The 20,864-nt window shown below is 36.8% G+C and overlaps 1 protein-coding gene across 1 annotated transcript in view; it reads left to right on the top strand.

Annotated features, from left to right (window-relative positions):
* The first annotated feature begins 7,319 nt into the window (after nucleotides 1–7,319).
* The window catches only part of LOC106917321 (myosin-10), a 72,405-nt gene continuing 58,860 nt past the window's right edge, over nucleotides 7,320–20,864 (top strand). The window contains exons 1-2 of the mRNA XM_014986190.2: nucleotides 7,320–7,575; nucleotides 10,216–10,599. Coding sequence (XP_014841676.2) covers nucleotides 10,255–10,599 — 345 coding nt within the window. The 5' untranslated portion in view covers nucleotides 7,320–7,575; nucleotides 10,216–10,254. The remainder of the gene's footprint in view (nucleotides 7,576–10,215; nucleotides 10,600–20,864) is intronic.

Genomic DNA, 20,864 nt, shown 5'->3' with positions numbered 1-20,864 from the left:
ACATATTGACACATGATGGATACCTGTTGGAAGGAACCGGGTTTGAAATTAAAGAAACAAGAGAAAGATATATTTTTTCTATTATTAGTTATGTTCTTTTTATATTTCATAATAATAATAGATTTTATTCATATTGCCCTTTAGATCTAAGGTAAAAAAAAAAGCAATTACAATGGATAAAAATTGAATAAATGCATAAATAAGACATTGAAATCAATATCTAAGAAATTGTTTCCTAAAACAGAAATGTTTTAAGAAGGGATCCACTGATTTATCGGCCAGATGAATTATTGGTGACTATAACCCGAGATCTGTGATCAGCCGATACTTACATGTGAAGTCAGTCTTCTCTCAACAAAGGCGTAAAAATCAATTGCTCTCTTCTTTTGCTTTGCATTGAAAGAGGTTTGACTGAGAGATCGCCCCATCAGCTCATGTCTGCACATTTGTATTCCACAACAATCGCCACGCTGTTACCAATTCAGCGACTTTCTTGCTATATTTAGCGACATTTCAGAAAAAATAAATAAATCAGAATCGGCGGGTCAGATATTTTAAACATCAACGATTGGCCAGAAAACTGCAATGTAATGTGATCATGTCTGCAGCTCTTATTAAGATCCCAGCTGCAGAGTTCTGTTTTGAAGGGAATCCCAATGAGAAGAGAGTTTCAGTAGTCCAGTCTGGAGGAGACGAAGGCATGGACCAATTGTCTGAGAGGGGGAGAATTTTATTTGGAAGTCTTGCAAAGGTGGTTAATATGAGAACCAAAAGTGATCATGATAATCATAAGAAGAGCCACATGCATCCAGCCACTAGTGACAAACAGACGTGGGATGATATGGCTGAAGAGAGCGAGGATTTTAAAGAAAAAAAAAAATCAAATTTTCTTTGCTGAAAAAAGAATAAAATCATAGTAGTTCGTATTTTTGTGGAATATATGACTAATTGTTGAATGATTTTATCACCTGAGCTGTCATCTTCTCCAGCTCCTCCAGAGTTACAATGGACCTTTTGGTCCTGCAGGTTCTAGTGGCAGTGTTGTGGTCAAGACCACCTAACCCGAGACCAGGACAAGACCAAGACCAGAGTGTATCAAGACCGAGACAAGACCAAGACTTTTAGGGTCCGAGACCAAGACCGAGGGAAGTCGAGACCGAGTCAAGACCAAGACCAGCGGCCCGTGCTTTATGATGTGATCATATTTCACATCATAAAATGTGAAATATGATCAAATTTGCTTCTCAAATTGATCTGAAAGATCCATATTCCCATATAAACACCTAGATATTAAATACTTAATACATTTTACCAATATTAAAAGCCATCTTCCATCTTTGTGTTATAATTCGTGGTGGTCTCGTCCCATCCTAAAAAGATAACGCCCTGGGCATTTGCCCATATTGCTCATGTCAGAAACCACCGCTGTCTGCACCACTAAACATAGCAATTGAGGCAATGCCCTGATGATAAATAATGCTCAACTATGAAAACTGACCAAGGAGCAACAAGCAAGAAGTAACCAAGCACAAGGCGCTCACCGTGACTGTTCTCACCCTCTCTCCTGCTACATGAAGCCAGGTAGTCTGACACCATGGCACACATTACAGCTGCCACTGTGAACGAAAACAATCAAAGAACAATGTGATTGCTCTGCGTGCTCTTTCGATCTTGTGTTTTATTAATTTCTTCATTAAAAAATATCAATGTACATAATTAATTAAAATAATGATAGCTACTGCAGTGTACGCAGAGCATTACAAGAACAAAGAACGGTGTTCTATCAGGTCAGCATACCCTGTCAAATCGTCATACGCTTAGCACGAACTCACAGCTATATCTGTCAGACAGTCATTACCTTATGATTTTATTTAATCAGCAATTAAAAACCCCCGCTGAGTTTTACACAGCATGCGTTGTAGTTGACTGGAGCTGCAGCCAGACCCTGCTTTAAATACACTTTGAAACCACAACAACGCATATATATCTATATAGTTATCATTGAAAACAACTTCATGATTTATTTTCGTCATAACTTGTTGCATATGGTGAACTGACAACTCCTCTGACAGTCAGACTTCTTAATGCGCATGTGCAGGCATGGTACTCACTACATGTATGCTATTCTGACAGCGTATGGTAACCTGATAGAACAAGGCTCTCAGCGAAACTCCAGTCCAATCTAATAAGTAAAGAGCCGTGCAGAAGAATCGGACTGTTCCTGAATGTCACATCACTATATTGCAGACTTTTGGACACAGCGTTTCCCATATATGCGACAAGTCAGTCAACATCTCCGCACAATGCAGTGTGACAACTTCTTTTCATCACAAATGCTTATGTCTCTATACAGCTAGCTTTGATAACATCATGTCAACAGAGCTTACCTTTCTTTGAGCTACTTTTCTAAGTGACGAAAAAAGTTAGACTAGTCCCCACCGTCTCTGAAAGTGAAGCGCTGCTGAGTTAGCTGTGGCCATGGGATTTCTTATGATTTATGCAGCGCTATTCTATTACTGACGATTAAACAGACATCTTCTGCCGCTGAGAGGAAACCACTGCGCATGTCTCAGAGCGCCGCGTGCGAGTAAAAGGTGGGGGGAGGGGAGTAAGAGAAACACGTTATTGGTTGGATTTTAATCGGTGCGTTTTCCATCCACTGAAAACAAAGATGTTAACAAATAAAGTGGAAGTGGACAGTATGTGTACGTTTAGTGATATTTTCACAGTAGCGGTCTTGACTGGTCTTGAAATAAAATGCCGAGTCCTCAGCGCCCGAGACCGAGACAAGACCGAGACCAAATGCGGTCGAGTCCGAAACCAGTCTCGAGACCAAGACCGATCTCGAGTACTACAACACTGGTTAGCAGCCATTTCCTGGTAGGTTTAGAATAGAGTAGAAAATAAAATAAAATAAAATAATAAATAAATAAATAAAAACAGGATTATAGTAGCCTATACATGCTTTTACCTTTCACTCTTCAGGTGCAATTAAATATTTCAACAAAATGCAACAAAAACTTATGTTGGAGAAAAATGGAGATTTGAGTCTGTAGAGAGAAAAATAAACTCACAAAAGCACATTGAAAAATCTAAACCTGGCCATTTTCTTGAAATGTCCATGAAGAAACAACTAGATTAATTTAGATCTGCACAGGAAAGAACAAGCCGCGTAGATATGTGCAGCTAGAAGCTACTCTGTATCACACCGAAACACCGTGACACATTTGTTCCAGAACTAAAGCTACTTTTCTTGCACTTCTTGTGAATCCGTAGATATAACTAAATATATAACCTAAACGTCCTTCACATTTATGATAGAAACAAGTATCACTTGTCAAAAGACGGACTTTTTTTTACGCCTTTATTATGTTTGTTTTTGTCTTTGGGGGGTGGGGGGTTACAATTGTTTTGTATGTGATACTGTGTCTGATACAGTTCTGCTGGAAAATGGCCGCCTTCCATCTCCTCCTTAGTTCTGTGAGAATCCAGCAGATTTCTGAGCCGTTCCACAGACTGGTTCGAGGCATTAGATGCTCTGAACCAGAACTCATCCAGAGACGCTGCCTTACAGGCTGCACATCTGATCACAGAATCACTACAAAAATGTTGTTTTTCTGATTAAATTTTCACGTTCTGCATTTTACAGCTTCTGTTACAGCGACTTAGAATCCTCACTTACGCAAATTAAGATTTTAACGGAAAATTTAAATACCTCTGGCCCCCTTTTTTTTGACCTTTTATGTAATTTTATTTTCTTGTGAGGTAGTCTTTTGTGTGTGTTTTATGCTGAAGAGGAACCAGAAAGGATCCAATCTAAAGAGTTTAAATAATATGGAAGCGATGTAAGTGACAAATGGACCAGAAGAGATAATTACAGGTGAGTAAATGCAGCTGGGGAAGGGCAGCTGAGGGAAACGTGAAAAATAAACCTAACTGAAAGAAACAATGAGGATAAACAAACTAAAATGTCAGAATATGAGCAAATAAACATCACAGAAGTGATCAAAACAGAAAAAACACAAATTAATTTAAGAGTCTAAACAGCTACGGATCATAATAATCTCTATTATAATGGGTAAATCAAGGATGATAAAAAAAAAACAAAAGTTTTGAAGACAGGATTCATATGCAAACAAAATAAAGGACAAATCATCCAATTTCTCTGTCATCTCTGTCATTGTTTAAAACAATAAAAAAATAACTAAATAACACTAAATATAAGTAGTACTAGCAGTCGTATTTGACGATAGTCAAAACTAAAGATTGGTGAATTTGTGACTAAAATGTGTTAACACATTGCAAGCAAACAGGTTATGTAATTAAAACAAAGATTTCTATAATTTACAAAAGATTTCATGTCCTAAAGAAGTCAGCAATTTGAATGAGATTAATTTTATCACTGAAGTCAGGAAGGATTGATCAGAATTATGTTCTGTGGATTATAAATTAGTTAAACCAATCTGAAATCAGATATTTCAATTAATCTGTGTTTCTTCCATCAGATTTTCCCCTCTGAACTTCTTCCTCTTAAGCTTCTAATAAATAAAAATTGCAAGTAAAACCCAGAAAAAGATAGTTTCTAATATCATTGAAATATGCAAAAGAAATACTTAAACTGCATATTAAAATGTATTTTTCACAAACTTCATTTTTAATTTTAGCAAAAATATGAAAAAGCGCCACAATGTTGTGAATTTAAGCTAGAATAATAAGCAAAATGCAGCACTTCATAAACACTATGCAGTCTTATAACTTTAGTTAAAAAAAAGGCAAACTTTAACATTTTGCAGTTTTGCAGTATGATAATTCTGTTAAATTATTGGGCTTTTTTTTTACTCTTTATTATCATTTTTAGCTAAAAATAATACAAATATTCATAAATTTCTCCACTGTGGGACAATGAAGAATATTTTTATTCTATTCTATATAGTATTAGATAGATTGAGGAAGAAGTCCTGATGGTTTTAAAAAATAAAAACAGATAAAGCTGATTTAAAAACCATAAAATTCCAACAATATTTTTTCAAAACCCAAAGCTTCCTGACAGAAAATGCACTGATATGAAGTGGATTGTCCAAAAGCAATCAGTGACCAGTATAAAGGCCAAACATTTCTGTGTAAATTATACCTGGCACTGGAAAATTTCTGACAAAAAATAAATAAATCCAAAATAAAAAGGGAAACAATGTACAGAATTTGATAAATTGGTGCCTTTACAAAAGTACAAGTGAGGAGTGGAGGATGCTGCTGCTGCTGACAGGTCTATTATGCCACAAAAGCAACTGGAGAAGCCAACAATTGGGAGAGGGAGCTGTCACAGCGATTTGCAAAATGGCAGATTTCTGCACAGCACCAAAGGTTGTCACTCTGTCACTCCTCAAGACAACATGAAAAATAAATCCCACATCTGCCATCTGCCTCCAGTAACACCAGATTCACACATGTACAGTTGTTTAAAGTTTTGACTCTGTTGTATTTCATGACACTTGACTGTTTTAATTGAAACGAAGCAGACAAAAATATGACAGGTTGACACTTTGGCACACCTAGAACAAGTTGAAGGTTACCATACTTGCACTGTGCAGTGCTACACTTGTTATTGAAATATAGGCAGCGTAAATAATGCAGAAGGTTGTTTATAGGCCTCTGTTTTTACATTACAACTCATCAGATGTTCCTTTTAATGCTGCTGCGCTTCTCCATTACTAGATGTGGAACAAGTGCAATGAGGCAAATGAAGCAAATTTACAACAGAGAACGGTCTCCAGGTTGTAATGCACAGCTGAAAGAAAATAGCAAATGCTAAAAGATATCCGGTGGATTTCAAAGTGTAAACACCCCTTTAAAGTTTTTGTACCTTTAAAGTGACAGATATCCTTGATAAAAACTAGTTAGATGGGAGGTGTCCAAACTTTTTGTCACAGTGGCCAAAGTTGTGAAGTGCAAAAGTATAAGTGGGCCAAGAAAAAAAAGTAAACAGAGTAGTCAATTTTTTCTATTGTTTTGTTGGAAAGTGGTATTATTCATTGTAGGTCCCAAACTTACTGTTTGCTGTATTATAAGAAAGGCATCTACTTTTCAAATTACTCTGGGCTCGATTGAACATATTTATTTAAAGTTATAAGGAATAGGGTTTGAGTCATTTTCTTTCAAAACACTTGCTGTATGTAACCAAATTTAATAAATTACTTTCTATTTTAACGTAATTTAATGTTTTATTTATTAGAAAAGCTTGGTTATAAAAAGACATTTGTTTTGGACTTAACATTTTCCATCGTAAGAAAATATATGCCAGTATTAATTTTACCCTAATTAAAAATAAAAAGTAAAGTGTTTAACAGGAACATTTCGTCAGTTGAGTTTACAGTAAAGAACACGTAGCAAACTTCGAATCACCATGACAACTGCTCTGGTAATATTTGATGAATGGTTCTCTGGCTCCCCCTCGTGGCCAACTGCGTGTAGTGCCACTTAAAAAGTTGTGCTTTAGGGTTTCATGTTTTGTTGTTCCACGTTTGGAGACGCAAATGGGCACTTTTTGTAAGTTTGAGGTTGAGAAACTGTAAATTTGTCAATTTACAAATTTACAACTTCTTAAAAGAAAGCAGAGAAAAGTGTTTTTTCTTTTAATCGTGTTTTTTCTGCTTTCATTTTAACATCTCAGTAATTCAGTCTACATTCAGCAACATACCAAGTATAGGGAGAATTAATATCTTACAAACAAACAGTTTGCACAAACACTGATAAAAGTGTTAGTTTTGCATCCCAAGAGGACTGTACTGTCAAACAAGGTGGTGGCAGTATCTTGTCTCTGTTGCTGCCAGTGATACTGGTGCATTTCATGTGGTTATAAAAAGCTTCCTGTCAAAGTACCACCAGATGGTTGAAACATGGGCTTCAATTGTGTGCCCAGGACAAAAATCCCAAATAAACATCAAAGCTGGTTTTGAATTTTGAGAAAGAAGACTGGGCCTGCTGCAGCCTTTACTATCTCTAAATGATACGGCAGACTTAGCAAAGAAGACGTTTCAAAATAAGTTATGTGTGTCTGGTGCTTTTTTGGTTAAAATAAGTTTGTTATTTATTCACTAAAATTAATGAGCTGCAGAACATGTAACCAGAAATTTTACTCAGAATAGCAATATAACATGGTGTGGTAAAACGTCTCCTAAAATTATTTCCCCCCCAAAAATGTAACTGAGTACATGTAACTAGTTGCTATCCACCTCTGTTTCGTGCGGTAACTATCAAACTTTTAGCACAGAATTCCACTATTTCTTCTTTAACCAATCATGATACGGCAACGGACTTTGACAGCCAATCAGGATATAGATTGGCATTATGGGCGTTTCGTTGTAGAAAGAATGCAGTGCGGCGGTGCGGCGCATCCATCCTCCCGGTCCGGGTAGAGTTCGGTTGAGAAGGTGCTGGATGGTGGTGGGGGGTGTACCACTGATGAGAGAGCGGCCGAAGGAAGGGGACGCTTTAGTACGCGCTGAAGGACTGTAACGTTAATTCACTGGAAACCGACCAGAAACACCAGGGCAGAGTTTCATCCATCTCTCGTGTGCGGTAAGTTGCGGAGAGGAGCCCGGGCCAGACGTTATTTTTTTCTGGGATGTAGCGGCTAGCAACAGCCTCCGTTAACGTTAGCTAGCGGATTATTGTGCCATGACTTTTTAATGATGGAGGACCTTCAGCTTTGCTAATGTTAGCTGGCAACTCAAAGCCAACGGCTTGTTTCTAGCTTTAAAATTTTTATTTTTATTTTTGCTTAAAGAAGAAATTTATTGTTTAAGAGCCGGTGTGGACGCGACGTGGTCATTGTCCTGCTTTTATCCTGAGCCAGACGTCTTTGAGCCACCCACACCCATGATGGGATTTGCAAGATGAGGCTGAACAATTCATCCTTAACTCCTGCTTTTTCCTCGGTATTTTCTACTTTATTGTAATATCTGGTAATATGGTTAATTATGGTGATAACCCCCCTCCAGCTGGATCCAACAGTTGCATTTGACTGGAAATAAACTGAGTTCTCGCAGGCATCTTTTGGAGCGGCTGGGATCTGAGGCAACTTTGAGCTAACGTTAGCGAGCTAATTTAGCCGCTGCAGCTGTTTGGCCTGTCCAGGGAGGAGATCAGGCCGGGGAGAGAGGTTTTCATTCATAGCCAACCTTTTCTAGATGTTAAACATTTTTACTTTGGTGCAAAAATTAGCAGTATATTTGTACCGTTACATAGAAACATGTGAGATGAAATTGACTGAGGGGGGATGCTGACAGACAATAATCAAAAGCCAAACTGATCCACCATCCTGTGACCTGACCCAGATTAATATCTAACCCCTGCCTCATTTCAACATGGGATCAGGCTGCATGTTAAAATATATCTGATTATGCTTTTTGATATAGTTTAGAATTATATTACAAAGGCAAATGCAAACTAAGCCCTATTCACTTTTATAAACACTGAAATTGAAACACTTATTACACATCTTAAACATTTATTAGGAATGAGTTGTAAGTTTGATTCAATGATTTCATTGTTGATAAATGAAAAATATTTTAACATTGAAAGGAATTGTAAAGTTTTCTTACTTTGTAAAAGTGTAAAAGTAATCTTCATAGTTTGATTGTAATGTTACCATGGTTACATTGTGACTCCACGACTTTGGTTTGCCCATAAACGCATCTCAGCAAAAAATAATCAATTATCTCTGCTTCTCTGCTTGCTTTGGGCTTCGCCTCTTCTTGCAGATCCAATCACATCTGGATTAAAATGCTGTTATTGGTGCTGATATTCTGATCAGAACCATATCAAGTTCTGCTTAAGCCTCATACGACCTGCCAGGTTATAAAGCACACTGTATGGAAGCTTATTGCTGCAGTCAGTGCTGTATTTGTGTCCTCTGTGGGTTATATAAGTAGCCAGCCATTGTTTCATCCAGTTATACTCGTCATTACTTATTAATTATTCTTTCGTAGATGCAACAATCAGAGATCTTTGTGGCCTTTTACGTCACTGATTTTATAAAGCTCTCGCCTGTACGTTTTGTTTTCTCTTTGAGAAATATAAATAGTAACAGGATAATTTTTTACTAAATAACCCCCTCAACTTTTATAGAAAAAGAACATTCTCAGAAATGACTCAAACTAAAGGTTATTTTAGTCATCGATTATTTTGATGAAAACTTTGGCACATTCTACAGATTTTTCATTTAATGACTTCAGCATTTTTTACACAGTATAAGAAGACACTAAAAGATGCGAGTAATCAAATAGTTTAATTAAAAAAAGAAAGAAACTAAATATTTTGCCTAAAATGCGATAACATTCCTTTTGTGAATTTGGACCAGGTGAATCTAAAACTACGCCACTTGAGGAGTTTTGGCTAAAACATATTTACAGACAGATTTAAAAAAAAATCTTAAATGTAAAATGCATATTTATTTTGTACAGAATTACTGTTGTGAATATTTTGTTTTTTCTTGACAAATGATCTTTTTTGAATCTATTTACTCCAGTTAACGATTAATCGACTGCTAAATTAGCTGCAGATTTTTACAATGACCGATTCATGATGATTAATCCAATCAATGTTCTTGACACATTTTCCATGTGGATGTGCTTAAAAATACAACCTGCAAAAACTTGCTAAGATCGTTGGTAAGTGCGCTGTGCCAGTCATCCATGTTTTTGTGTTAAAAAATGTTAAGTTGATAAGAAATTTGAAATTATCACTTGGTTATATTATTGGAAGACATTATTAACAATATCTACAAAGTCTTAAAATAGGTTAACATAAAGAAATGCAATGAATATAAATGTTTTTTACTACATCCTGATTAAAGTGACTAAAATTGTCAATTTATTCGCTGAAGTTGTTAGTTTGTAAAGATAGGCAGTGGTTACAGACCTCTGGTGAATAAAAAATACATGTACTATTCTGTATATAATACATACAACAATGCTTAGCCTGGTGTGGCGCAAGTAAAGCCTGGTGGCCTGCCAGGCTTATAATACACTGGGGGAAACTACCTGAGATGTAATGAAATTCTAGGCTTTCCTGGACTTTATTCTTCAAGAATCCAGTCATCTGCTATTAAATGTGACCTCTCAAACTGACCTTTGGCAGTTTTGATATAAATCAAAGCTGCATCCTCTTTAGTGTGGACGATAAATCGAAGAACCTTCGTTTTTCACTTCCCTGCAGGTTGCCCCAGATTGCCGTGCTTCTGGTTTTCCAGCAGCAATGTCACAGAGGAGTGGGCAGGATGACCCGGAGCGGTACCTCTTCGTGGACCGTGCCGTCGTGTACAACCCGGCAGCTCAGGCGGACTGGACCGCCAAGAGGCTGGTGTGGATCCCGTCGGAGCGCCACGGCTTCGAGGCAGCAAGCATCCGCGAGGAGCGCGGGGATGAGGTGGTGGTGGAGCTCGCCGAAAACGGGAAGAAGGCGGTGGTCAACAAGGACGACATCCAGAAAATGAATCCGCCCAAGTTCACCAAGGTGGAGGATATGGCTGAACTCACATGCCTGAACGAGGCGTCGGTGCTTCACAACCTGAAAGACCGATACTACTCCGGCCTCATCTATGTAAGTACAAGGAGAATTAAGATCTAATGGACGTATCAGGGTAAGATTTCATGGAATCGTTGCAATCCACTTGGATAATAACTGCATGATTTGCTTCTGAGCTGGCAATGCTTCCAGCTAGCACTACAGAATAAAGTGGATATAAATTATAAATGCATAGAATCTTATTTTAAAGTCCATCTAGCATGCTGTCAGCTTCCTGATATGGATTCTTTTAGGATGCTTCTCTTTTTAACGTTTCCACAGAATGCTCTGGCAGACAGACACCCTGGTGCCTGCTCCGGGCTCAGAGGGGATTCAGCTCCCATCTGCCCCCGGGGCAGCAGCAAAATGAGCTAATCAAAGTTTATGGGTGATCAGGACATGTTAACATTCACATTGCTTTAAAGCTGCAGTATGTAACTTTAATAAAAAAAGATATTTTTTTACATATTTGTTGAAATATGTCACTTTGTTGTGACAGATAATCTGAAAAAAATCCAACTCCTTTGTCGTCTCTCAGCGCTCACTATATTACCTAGAAACAACCAATCGGAGCTCAAAGGAGAGTTTTAGTGCTGTCAATCACCCTTGGTGTTGCGCTGCTCATCCCTCCCTTTCAGTCCTCCTCTGACTCTGCTACGCTTCAGCTAGCAGATCCTGTTATGAGTGCTCAGGCTAGTTACCATGGTGAACAAACTGTTTTCCTGGAACTGTAAGTTGTTTCTCCACAACTAGCACTTTTAGAAGCGAGTACTTTAGGTTGATTGACAGCACTAAGGCCCTCCTCCTGGCTCTGATAGGTTGTTTTTGGTCAGTAGTATTGAATTTCCCCAATAGTAGAGAGGAAGAAGGTGGAGGACATTGATCTTTTTACAGATATTATACTGTCACAACATGGTGATTGTTTTAATAAATATGCAAAAAAACATATTTTTATAAACATCACATACTGCAGCTTTTAGTAGTTTGAATAGGGAGTAAAGGGTGAAGAGTTTAATGAATGTCCTGTAATTTTATACCTATCAATAACTCTGTTTGTTATCATTGGAGATGAATTGATTTATCTCTGTTTTCTGTAGAGGTTTTTATCTCCTTTTCCACCTGATTTCATAGGTGCTCTGTTCAGAATAACTGACCTTTAAAGCAATTTATATTATCTGTAAAAATTATAAATTCCCTCTAGATTTTTCCATCACTGTTAAAAATAAAAGAAAAACTGGTCAAAGATGGAAAATATTCCTTTAACATTCCCTCTGGCATTAACACTCTTTTCAGAGGAATGTGGACTTAGAAAAATAACTTGAGGAAAACTTGAACTATATAAATATAAACCTGAAGTCTCTGTTTTTCTCCAGTGTTGAGTGATGGAGTCGGTGACTGGTGTGTTGTATTCAGTGAAAACTGGAAACTTGGAGCTTTCTAATATTCATGTGAGGGGAGAAATAGAGGGGAAGTTGCATTTTAAAGTCTGGTGAAGTTTTCTAAAAAAGCAGGAAGCACATTTTGTATACTATTAGAAAATCTGGTATTGATAAACTGGTGATGATGATATCAGGTGCTTTCTTCTTCCTCTCCTTGCCATTTGTGTTTCTTAAACTCCATGACATTTAGCATTTTGAGAAATATCATTTGTGTGAACATCTGCAGCCAGGAGACTTTATTTAACTGCCTAAACATTACATTAGAATAAAAAATTAAAGTCCACAAGACTATAAATATATAATCCAACTATTATTGCACTCCAATTAGTCCTTTGCGATGTGAATATTGCACACACTGATATTGCTAAGACGATATAATTGTGATATATCATGCAGCCGTGATGAGACGATCATTTTTTCTGGTTTTATTTTTTTAATTTTTAATTTTATTTTTATCTGGTCAATCATTTCTAGAGCTGTATGATTTCAGGATTGTATGTAATTGAGACGCTACTGCTAAAAATTGAGATGATGTTGATTATGACATGTTTTATAATGTATTTGTCCAGCTGGTCAAATACATTATTTCCCCACAGCAGCATCCTGGATTAAGCGGAATATGATAGATGGATGACATTCCTTTGCTACTGTGAGGATTTAAAGTCGGATATTGCTGTGATAATTTGTATAATAGTTCATTTATTTAACCACGAACGCCATCGCCTCAAGGCATTTTACAAACATTTCCAGCTTGTATACAGAAATCCATAGTCCAGTCCAATCACACAGACAGATTCAAAGCCAGCTGCTTTCATCCCAACTGGACTCAGAAGTTAATCTCAGCTTATTATGCAAACTGGGAAAATGTTTTCCATCTCAAAGTCCAGCTGACTTTGCAGCCATTTCTCCTCCTGAACAATCATCTGTTGACGCTTAACAAGCTCTCTTAGCTCTGGTCCATTTCTGCATAAACATCAGACTATAACAGCTTAGCATGGGATATGAAACACTAGAGTCTAAAAGGCTGTCGTATCCACATAATCTGCTGATTTCCCCTGTGATTATGACCCACTAAATGCATTCCTGGAATAGCCTGGACATGAAGCAGGTTGTACTCTAAATGCTTTTTACTGTACTTGTTAAAAGACATTATATTTTAAAGAAATTATTGTTTGCAGCCTAAAGGCTCTTCTGGCATGTCATGCCATGCTACTTAAAGAAATACAAGTTGAACATTTATATCCTTAAAAAATGCATTAAAATAACATTTCAATAGTAGTGCAACTCTCCTTCTTATTCCTCCTTCTTTTGACAACAACAGAGATCAATAGTTATATAAATATAGACTGTGCTATTTTTGCAATTTGGATAATGGATTTTGCTGAGCATCTCCATGATCTGCTGGTCAAGTTCTTGTATCTCTTTGTGTTTAGTTTGATAATACTGATGGTTTAGTAATCCTTTAAAACTACTCTACAAACGAACATTGAAGCAACAGTCACATTCAAATAAAAGCATTACATTTAAATATGCAGAATGAACATTAATGCATCTGACTTGTTATTAGCCAAACACACATTAGCCAGCTCCAGGGTTGTAAAAGGTCATCCGATCTTTTTCTCCCTGTTTTTTGAGATCACCGGTCCTTTTTTGCGATTCTCCAGCCTGTTATGACTCCTTTCAGTGCCACTCTGCTGAAACGTACAGGAAAGTAGTTGATCTTTTTAAAACATAGAAATGGTTTGGGTGGGTATTGTCGTTCTCCAAAGGCAACACTTTGCGTCACATGTCGTGACTGGAGGTTTTCGTGTGACCTCTTTGCCGTGGATGTCCCTGTGGGGGGAGATATGAGCCCTGCCTACAACGATCACATCACAGCGGCTAAAACAAGACTGATAGTTTTCCTTTTGACTTTTAGTCCTTGATTGTGTTCATGTTTAAAATTATTCCAACGTTCCACAAAGAGGAAAGCCACTGTTTTCTGCATTTCTGCAATTCATCAGGAGATGATTATGTTCATGTTGCAGCGAGTAACACAAAATAAAATAAGTACATTTTTACGTTTGTAGGTGCAGAGAAGCCAGACTTTACTTTAAACGCAGCCTGCTGATGAGGATGTTTGTTTTCAGAGCGCAGTTGTAAAATGCAGCAGCCCCGACCCGAGCCACATGTCTGAGCGCAGGGAGGCCACTGCTGAGTCACATGGTAACCCAACAGCCATAACAGAGCTCTTTGTGTTCACTGATAAGCAACATCTGTCTGCTCAAGTAACTGAATTTTCCTCCAGCCTGGTTTAAAAAAAAAAAAAGCTTGATTAACAAGTTGATTTATTTCAGTTTCTGAGTGTTTGTTTTATTGTTCTGTATCATCACAAACTGGCATTTCTTCTGCTGGAAGACATTTTTTTTACAACTTTATTCAGTTTCAGTTGGATTCTGTCCTTCAGTGTTGAGCTCGAGAAGAAGAAAAGTTTTAATTAGAGGCTGCAGACGTGTTGGTCAGCTGATTATGGATTTCTTTGTCTTATTTTGTGATCCCTTAAATTGGACAATCGCATTACTCTGACTTCGTTTTCCACTCCGGAGCCAAACAGTCGTGTTAACACAGTAGAAAAAAACGACTACATGAATAGAAAAATTACAAATAATGCTTTGGTTGATATTAAGGAAAGTCATACTGTTTGTTTAATCTGCTGCTAAGCGCTGCTTATTATAAATTCAACCTGTGAACAATCAGACATGCTCAGTTTGCAGGGAGCAGAAATGGCAGCTCCAATCTGACAAATGTTAATGTCTATATGATCCGTCAGCTGTTTTACACCATCAGTCAGTTTCTGAGTCAAGAAATATTGTTGCTTTGTTAAAGAGAATCAGTAATTTAACAAACTTTTCTAAATTTCTGATCATTTTTTCTCTTCCTTACTGTGAGTTATTTAAAAAAAAAAAGATAAACATTTAATCATATTAATTGATTGTTGAAATAATACTAAACTAACTTGGTAATTGAATAATTAATAACGGAAGTATGCAGACTGAAAGATGATATTTGCTAAAAGAAGGGAGCAATAGTTACATCAAAACTATAGAAAAAAATATATTGCATTATAAGATAAAAAAAACTTCTTTGTCTGTACAAATGTTTTAGCTTTACCTGGTTCAGTTTCTTAAAAAAAAAAAAAATTTACAAAATTTTCTGCTTGGCACCTTTTGTATCTAGGTATTAATTGGTAAATTGTAAAAAAAGTCTACATATTAGCCCTATGTTTTATTGATTTTAAGTCAAGCTGTTAGAATCATCCTCCTAGTTGCATATGCATCTTTTGCTACAAATCAATCAATGAATCAATAAAGTTTATTTGTTTAGGACGTTTCAGGAAGATGCTCTGCATCATAAACGCATCATATTATGGTCACCAGTTGTGAAAACCAATAACATACATTTTGTTAAATACCACTGATAAAATAACCAACACACATCAAATATATGTTGGTCAATCTTCCATTTATTATGGTTTGAAAGCAGCTTGGTGTGAAATGGTCAGTGTTTTCCACTTCAAACAGCTATTATTACACTCTTTAATGATATTCTTCCAGCTACTTGTTCAAACACATACTTTTATGTTCCAGAACAGATCCTGTAAGAATCCATTATAATGGTGAATATGAGCAAATTATGGTCCTTGTCATGTGCTGCGAGATAATGGTGAGGTCAAAGTAGCACCTGTGTTGTTCATACCTGTTGTTAAGAGACCCTGCAGTTACTGCAGCCGTGTAGCTTTGGAGAAAATGACAGCTTAAGAGCAGGGATGGCAGGAGAAGTAATTGTGGAGGAAGTGCAGACGTAACGACCCGGTTTCAGCACAGCAGCTTTAACTTGAGGTTTTGCAACACTTGTAGTTCTTTTACGTTCTTAGAGTTTGCTCAGTCATACAGACTCTCTCCCGTTGGTCGTAATGCTGTACAAAATGCTGCCCAAACGGTTAGCAGCCCCCAGAGATGCCACACTAAACTCCAAACTCTACGGTTTTAGCATGAGCTACCATTTCTGAAGTTGAGAATCAACTTTAAATCCTAACAACAGGCAGTCGCTTCAAGCTAATAAAGCTAAAGGAGACTTAAGAGTCATGGATGTAAGGGCGGGAAATATTATGAATTTTATCGCAGTATTTTCTGTGATTATAAAAAACTTAATTTCTTTTTCTTCATTGACTGCATAACAGAATTCATATACAAACATTCCTGTTTAAAATAAGCTTCTTCAGGACACCATATACATAAAAAGTGACTTCCATTGCTGAACCGCGAATAGAACCTTCATTTAATTATATTTCATAATTTACATATATTTATTTGATGCTTTTGTGGACAAAACAGCTGAGAAAATTGCAAAAATGACATTTCAGTCAGTTTTTTTTTTTACATTAACTGGAATTTATTGTGACAAATTTATCACAATAAATGATAAACTATAAAATAATTGCCCATCCCTACATGAATTTCAATAGTTTTTCCACAAACTAAGTGTTCTTTCAGTCCGGGTTTGTTTTAATTAAGCACTTTAGTGTTTTTGTTCTGCTTGCTTGAGGTTAAACATCATAGTAAATCTCTCGTGGAGGTTTTTTTTGGTTTGCGGATCTGTTTTTTTTTTTTTTCCTTCAGGATTACAGTTTTTAATTTCAGTGGAATATTTGATGTGTGTGAATTTGCAGCCAAATTTTCCTTTCTGTGCCCTTGCAGAACCTAATAATAAATTAAATTAATGCAATAACATAGCAAAAAGAATTGTTTGTCTTTGATTTTCTTTCTTCCTGTCATAAAGTTAACCTTCCTGTTCTTGTAACTATATTAGTTGCACATTGGGGAATCTGATTTTAAGTAATCAGAAACACCCAATAATAAATCTTTATAGCCAAAGCTGTTTTCCGAGCCTTACACGGGAATCAAAACAGAAGATTATGTTTTCTATCGAAAGGAAATCTTCATGGAAGAAAGTAAATAACAGGATTTGTCTGTGTTTATATATTGGTGGGCACTGCAAAGCCTGCTAAGCTGTAGCTGCTAATCTTTACCTGCTTTGTTTACCGTTCCCTAAAGTCGGTAAACTGTAGCTGCACTGTCTCAACAGTGGAAGTCATTGTGTTTATTTAAGTCACATCAAGGCTGCCTGATTTTAGAAACTTAAATTAAGTTTCATTTCATTTCTAGTGTTTTTTTCCAACAGTATTTTTTTTTTAATTCTTTTGGATTCACTGTGGGAATGCCCCAAGTTTTGACACCCTTCCCAGTAATTTGAAAACATTTGTGGCCAGTTTACTTATAGTTTGCTTTTTTGTATAAAAGTAAAAATATAAAAGTGCTCTGAAGTCAAACAAGGGTCATGTTTTCTTTTTTTGATACCTTTGACTGAATGTTTTGCTAGTTTCTGCTGAGTTTTACTCTAGGTCAAACCAAAATGGTAAAAGTAAAAAAATGGCAAATGAGTGAAATGACCAGCAGTGAAAACATTGATCTGTCTTATTCAGCTATGTCTGAAAAACTTTACTAATACTAAAAATAATTAGAGTCTTCTTCCCTTTGTAACAACTTCCCCACTGAAGAGTGTTGTGGTTAGTGCAACCTGGTAGCTTGATTTGAATCCAGATCAGTAGAGCTTCAGTTTAAATTTTACGTAAGTAACATTTGTTTGGTGGTTATTTTATTTTTACTCAGAAAAACATCCACTTTTCTCAGCTGCCAGACTTGCATAAACTCCTTTTTCAAAAACACTTTATCCTGCAGAAATATAAATATATATGTATATATAGACGCACAGAGGTAACATGTTTGTCGTTTTAATTAAACGGAATCCCAAGACTTAGAGCAATTCAACACTGGATATTTTTGTATGTCTAGCAAAGGGTAAAAAAAAGTGTTAAATGAATCGGATGATGATTTCCTGTTGAGATAATTTAAAACCCTGCTGGTCGTCTTACACCAGAATAAAATGCTCTAAATCTTTGCTTGTTTTCCTGCTGATGGAGAGCCCATTCATAAGCTCAAATTCAGATTTTCAACCAGACTTTTCTTGTGTTTTTAGAGAATGATGAGGCTGAAAATGTGGGCTGCTGATATTGTTAAATCTACTGGTTGAGGAGATGTGCCTAGACCTGTCGCAATAATCAATAAATCAATGAATCCCATGATAAATTGAAAAGTGATTTTTCTTTTTTTCTCTCGCTCTTTTTTACCAAAAACTGGATGACAAAAGTCTTCAGTCTGGTGATTTGGTCTCAACTATCCCTTTTTTTGTTTTACAGAGACGTCATAATTAATTTTATATGTTGTTTTGTTTATTCATTTTGGATATTTAAAATGTCTTCCAGTTCCAGTGTTAAACGTTCATTAGAATTTAACGTTTATCAGTCTCAGAATATGTTCTTGCATTATTATGCCGATGTATCGTCCAGAAAAATTTGTTATGGTGACAGACATAGATGTCACCAGACAGACATCTATGTCTGTCTGGTGACAGACATAGATGAGCCCCTCTTGCAGTCTTCAACCAGGCAGAGTGCTGTTACGGCTGCTGACTGGTGTCTTGTTGTTCGCGGTGTAAACCGCCAGCTAATCCTCCCAAATACCCCCTGGGGTGCGAAGTTAAGGGCAGCCAGCTGAGTCATCCCCCTGCCCTCCTCCTGTGGTTCCCGCTGGTTCAGTATATCACAGATCTGTCTGCCTGGCGTCGCGCCCACCATGAGGTCGTCTCTGGAGGGGTTGGAATGAAACGGACCAAAATCAAGCTGATGTCACCAGTCAGTCTTACTCAGCAGAGTGGAAGTATCTGCAGTGTTGGTGGCTATGATGCTACAGGGGGTTGGAGTTTATTGGCAGATACTGTGGGAGGTTTCAGAGAAACAAATCTGTACGACCAGACAGCTGCATAGAGTCTAAGCATCCGTGGCCATGGAGGAGGGGGTTGATGGCCATCTGGCAACATTACTCCATCCTTTATAAATATGAGCTTTAGCGGCACAGGAACATTGTTATTGATGTGGTTATCTTTTAATTTAAACAGTTTGAACTCAAAAAACACTTTATTTTAGTTTTAATTGTCAGTGTTGCATCAGATTGTTGTGTTTTAACCCTTTAAGGGACATGTGTCAAACTCAAGGCCTGTGGGCCAAATCCGGCCCGCCATAGCTTTTTTGTGGCCCTCTAGGTTCTAGACTAAACACCAAGTGTGCTTAAATATTACGTTTTCAATCAAATCAATGCAGTTTTTATCTGTTTATTGCTAAATTATATCAATCGGCCCCTCAAGTTTCTTGAGAATTATCGTGAAAATTCACGCAAAATCAACAAATCCCCACACTTTTTTTTGTGCTAATACATAATTTGGAGTTTATTACAGATTTTTCTAAAACATTGTCAAAAACTTTCTTACTTGTTCTAAGCAGCTCCCTCAGCCTTAATTGATGTCAGATAGTCAGTGATCTATATAACGAATAAAAAAAGTCGCACTTACCGTCATAAATAAGCTCAAATATTCCAAATTAGACTGAAATGATGTTCAATAATATTTAATTTGAAAAATTCATTGATATTTTAACAGTTTGTGAAGAGATTTTATCAATACATTCTGGCACAACCGTCCCTTTAAGAGTGTTCATGATCTTGATTTGGCCCAAAACAAAAGTGAGTTTGCCACCCTGCTTTAAGACGTAAGTTTCAAATCTCCTCCTGGATATTTTTGCTTTAATTGCCCTGTGAATAAATTTATTTGCCCATTTCCATTTAACAACAGGAACTTTCAATATGTAACGGGTTTTTTTTTTTTTTTTACAATTTACTGTCTATTAAAAGAGTGTTTCACCAGATTAAACTGAAGTAAAACATGCTCCCTGCAGAGGTGGGAGTGAAGTTACTTTAACAACCCGATTATTGGCTGGAAAGTGCAACGTCTCCCCTTTCAGAAACGGTTGGAATTTTTCAGATGGCGCAAAAATATCGCAAAAAAAAAAAAAAAAAAAAAAAAAAAAAAAAAAAAAAAAAAAAAAACCCGGTACCACGAAGTTGGATTATAAAACTGTGTCACTGTGACACCTTTGGGCTAAAAGGGTTAACCTAATCAATATTCTGGATTCATTGCTCAGGATAATATAGGGTATATTCCGTGTTGACCTCAAGTCAGATGAAAATTGTTAAATCTTCTTCCTGCGTCATGATTCATTTGAGTCCAAATTTTTTTTCCAAATGGGTTTGTACGCGTTGGGGCCTTTCAGACTGTCTGACTGCCTTGGACAAGATTAGTCAGGGAATGTGTCTGTGGTAAAGCCAAGCACACAAATCAGAAACGTATAAAAACGATCATGAGGAGAAAAATGAGTCTGAGGGGCACAAACAGAAAACCACATCTTGTTAGAATAGCTTTTATTTGCAATTGTTAAGTTTTAAAACAAAAGACCAAAGAGGTTTTATAGGCTGAAAAAGATGTGTGGACATTTTATGTTTTTTTTTACTTTCCACGACTATCCATCTAAATTAGTCTGTGAGCATCTGCAGCATGGTGGGCTGCACTGTGAACCCCACAAACTGTCTCAAATTAATGTTTAAATAGCAACAGCAATCCCAGGGATTAACCCTTGTCCGTCTGCTCACAAACTTTAATTAATTAAAATCACAATCGCATGTATCCTGTTTCTATTGTCAAAGGTAAAACCTGCTTTAATTTAAAGCAGGAAATCAGGATTTTCTTAACTGAGGAGCGTCGTTATTTCATAGTTGCGTACAAACAGCAATATATTGCTGCGTGAATATATGACACATTTAACACAACAGTAGTACACATATGCTATAGTATCTAAATAATGCAGATATTTCCATC

Source organism: Poecilia mexicana, unplaced genomic scaffold (genome assembly GCF_051168715.1).
Source record: "Poecilia mexicana isolate PSO_F unplaced genomic scaffold, ASM5116871v1 scaffold_1, whole genome shotgun sequence".
NCBI lineage: Eukaryota > Metazoa > Chordata > Actinopteri > Cyprinodontiformes > Poeciliidae > Poecilia > Poecilia mexicana.
The sequence above is the reverse complement of the archived record's forward strand: the minus strand, read 5'-3'. Positions and strand labels throughout refer to the sequence as shown.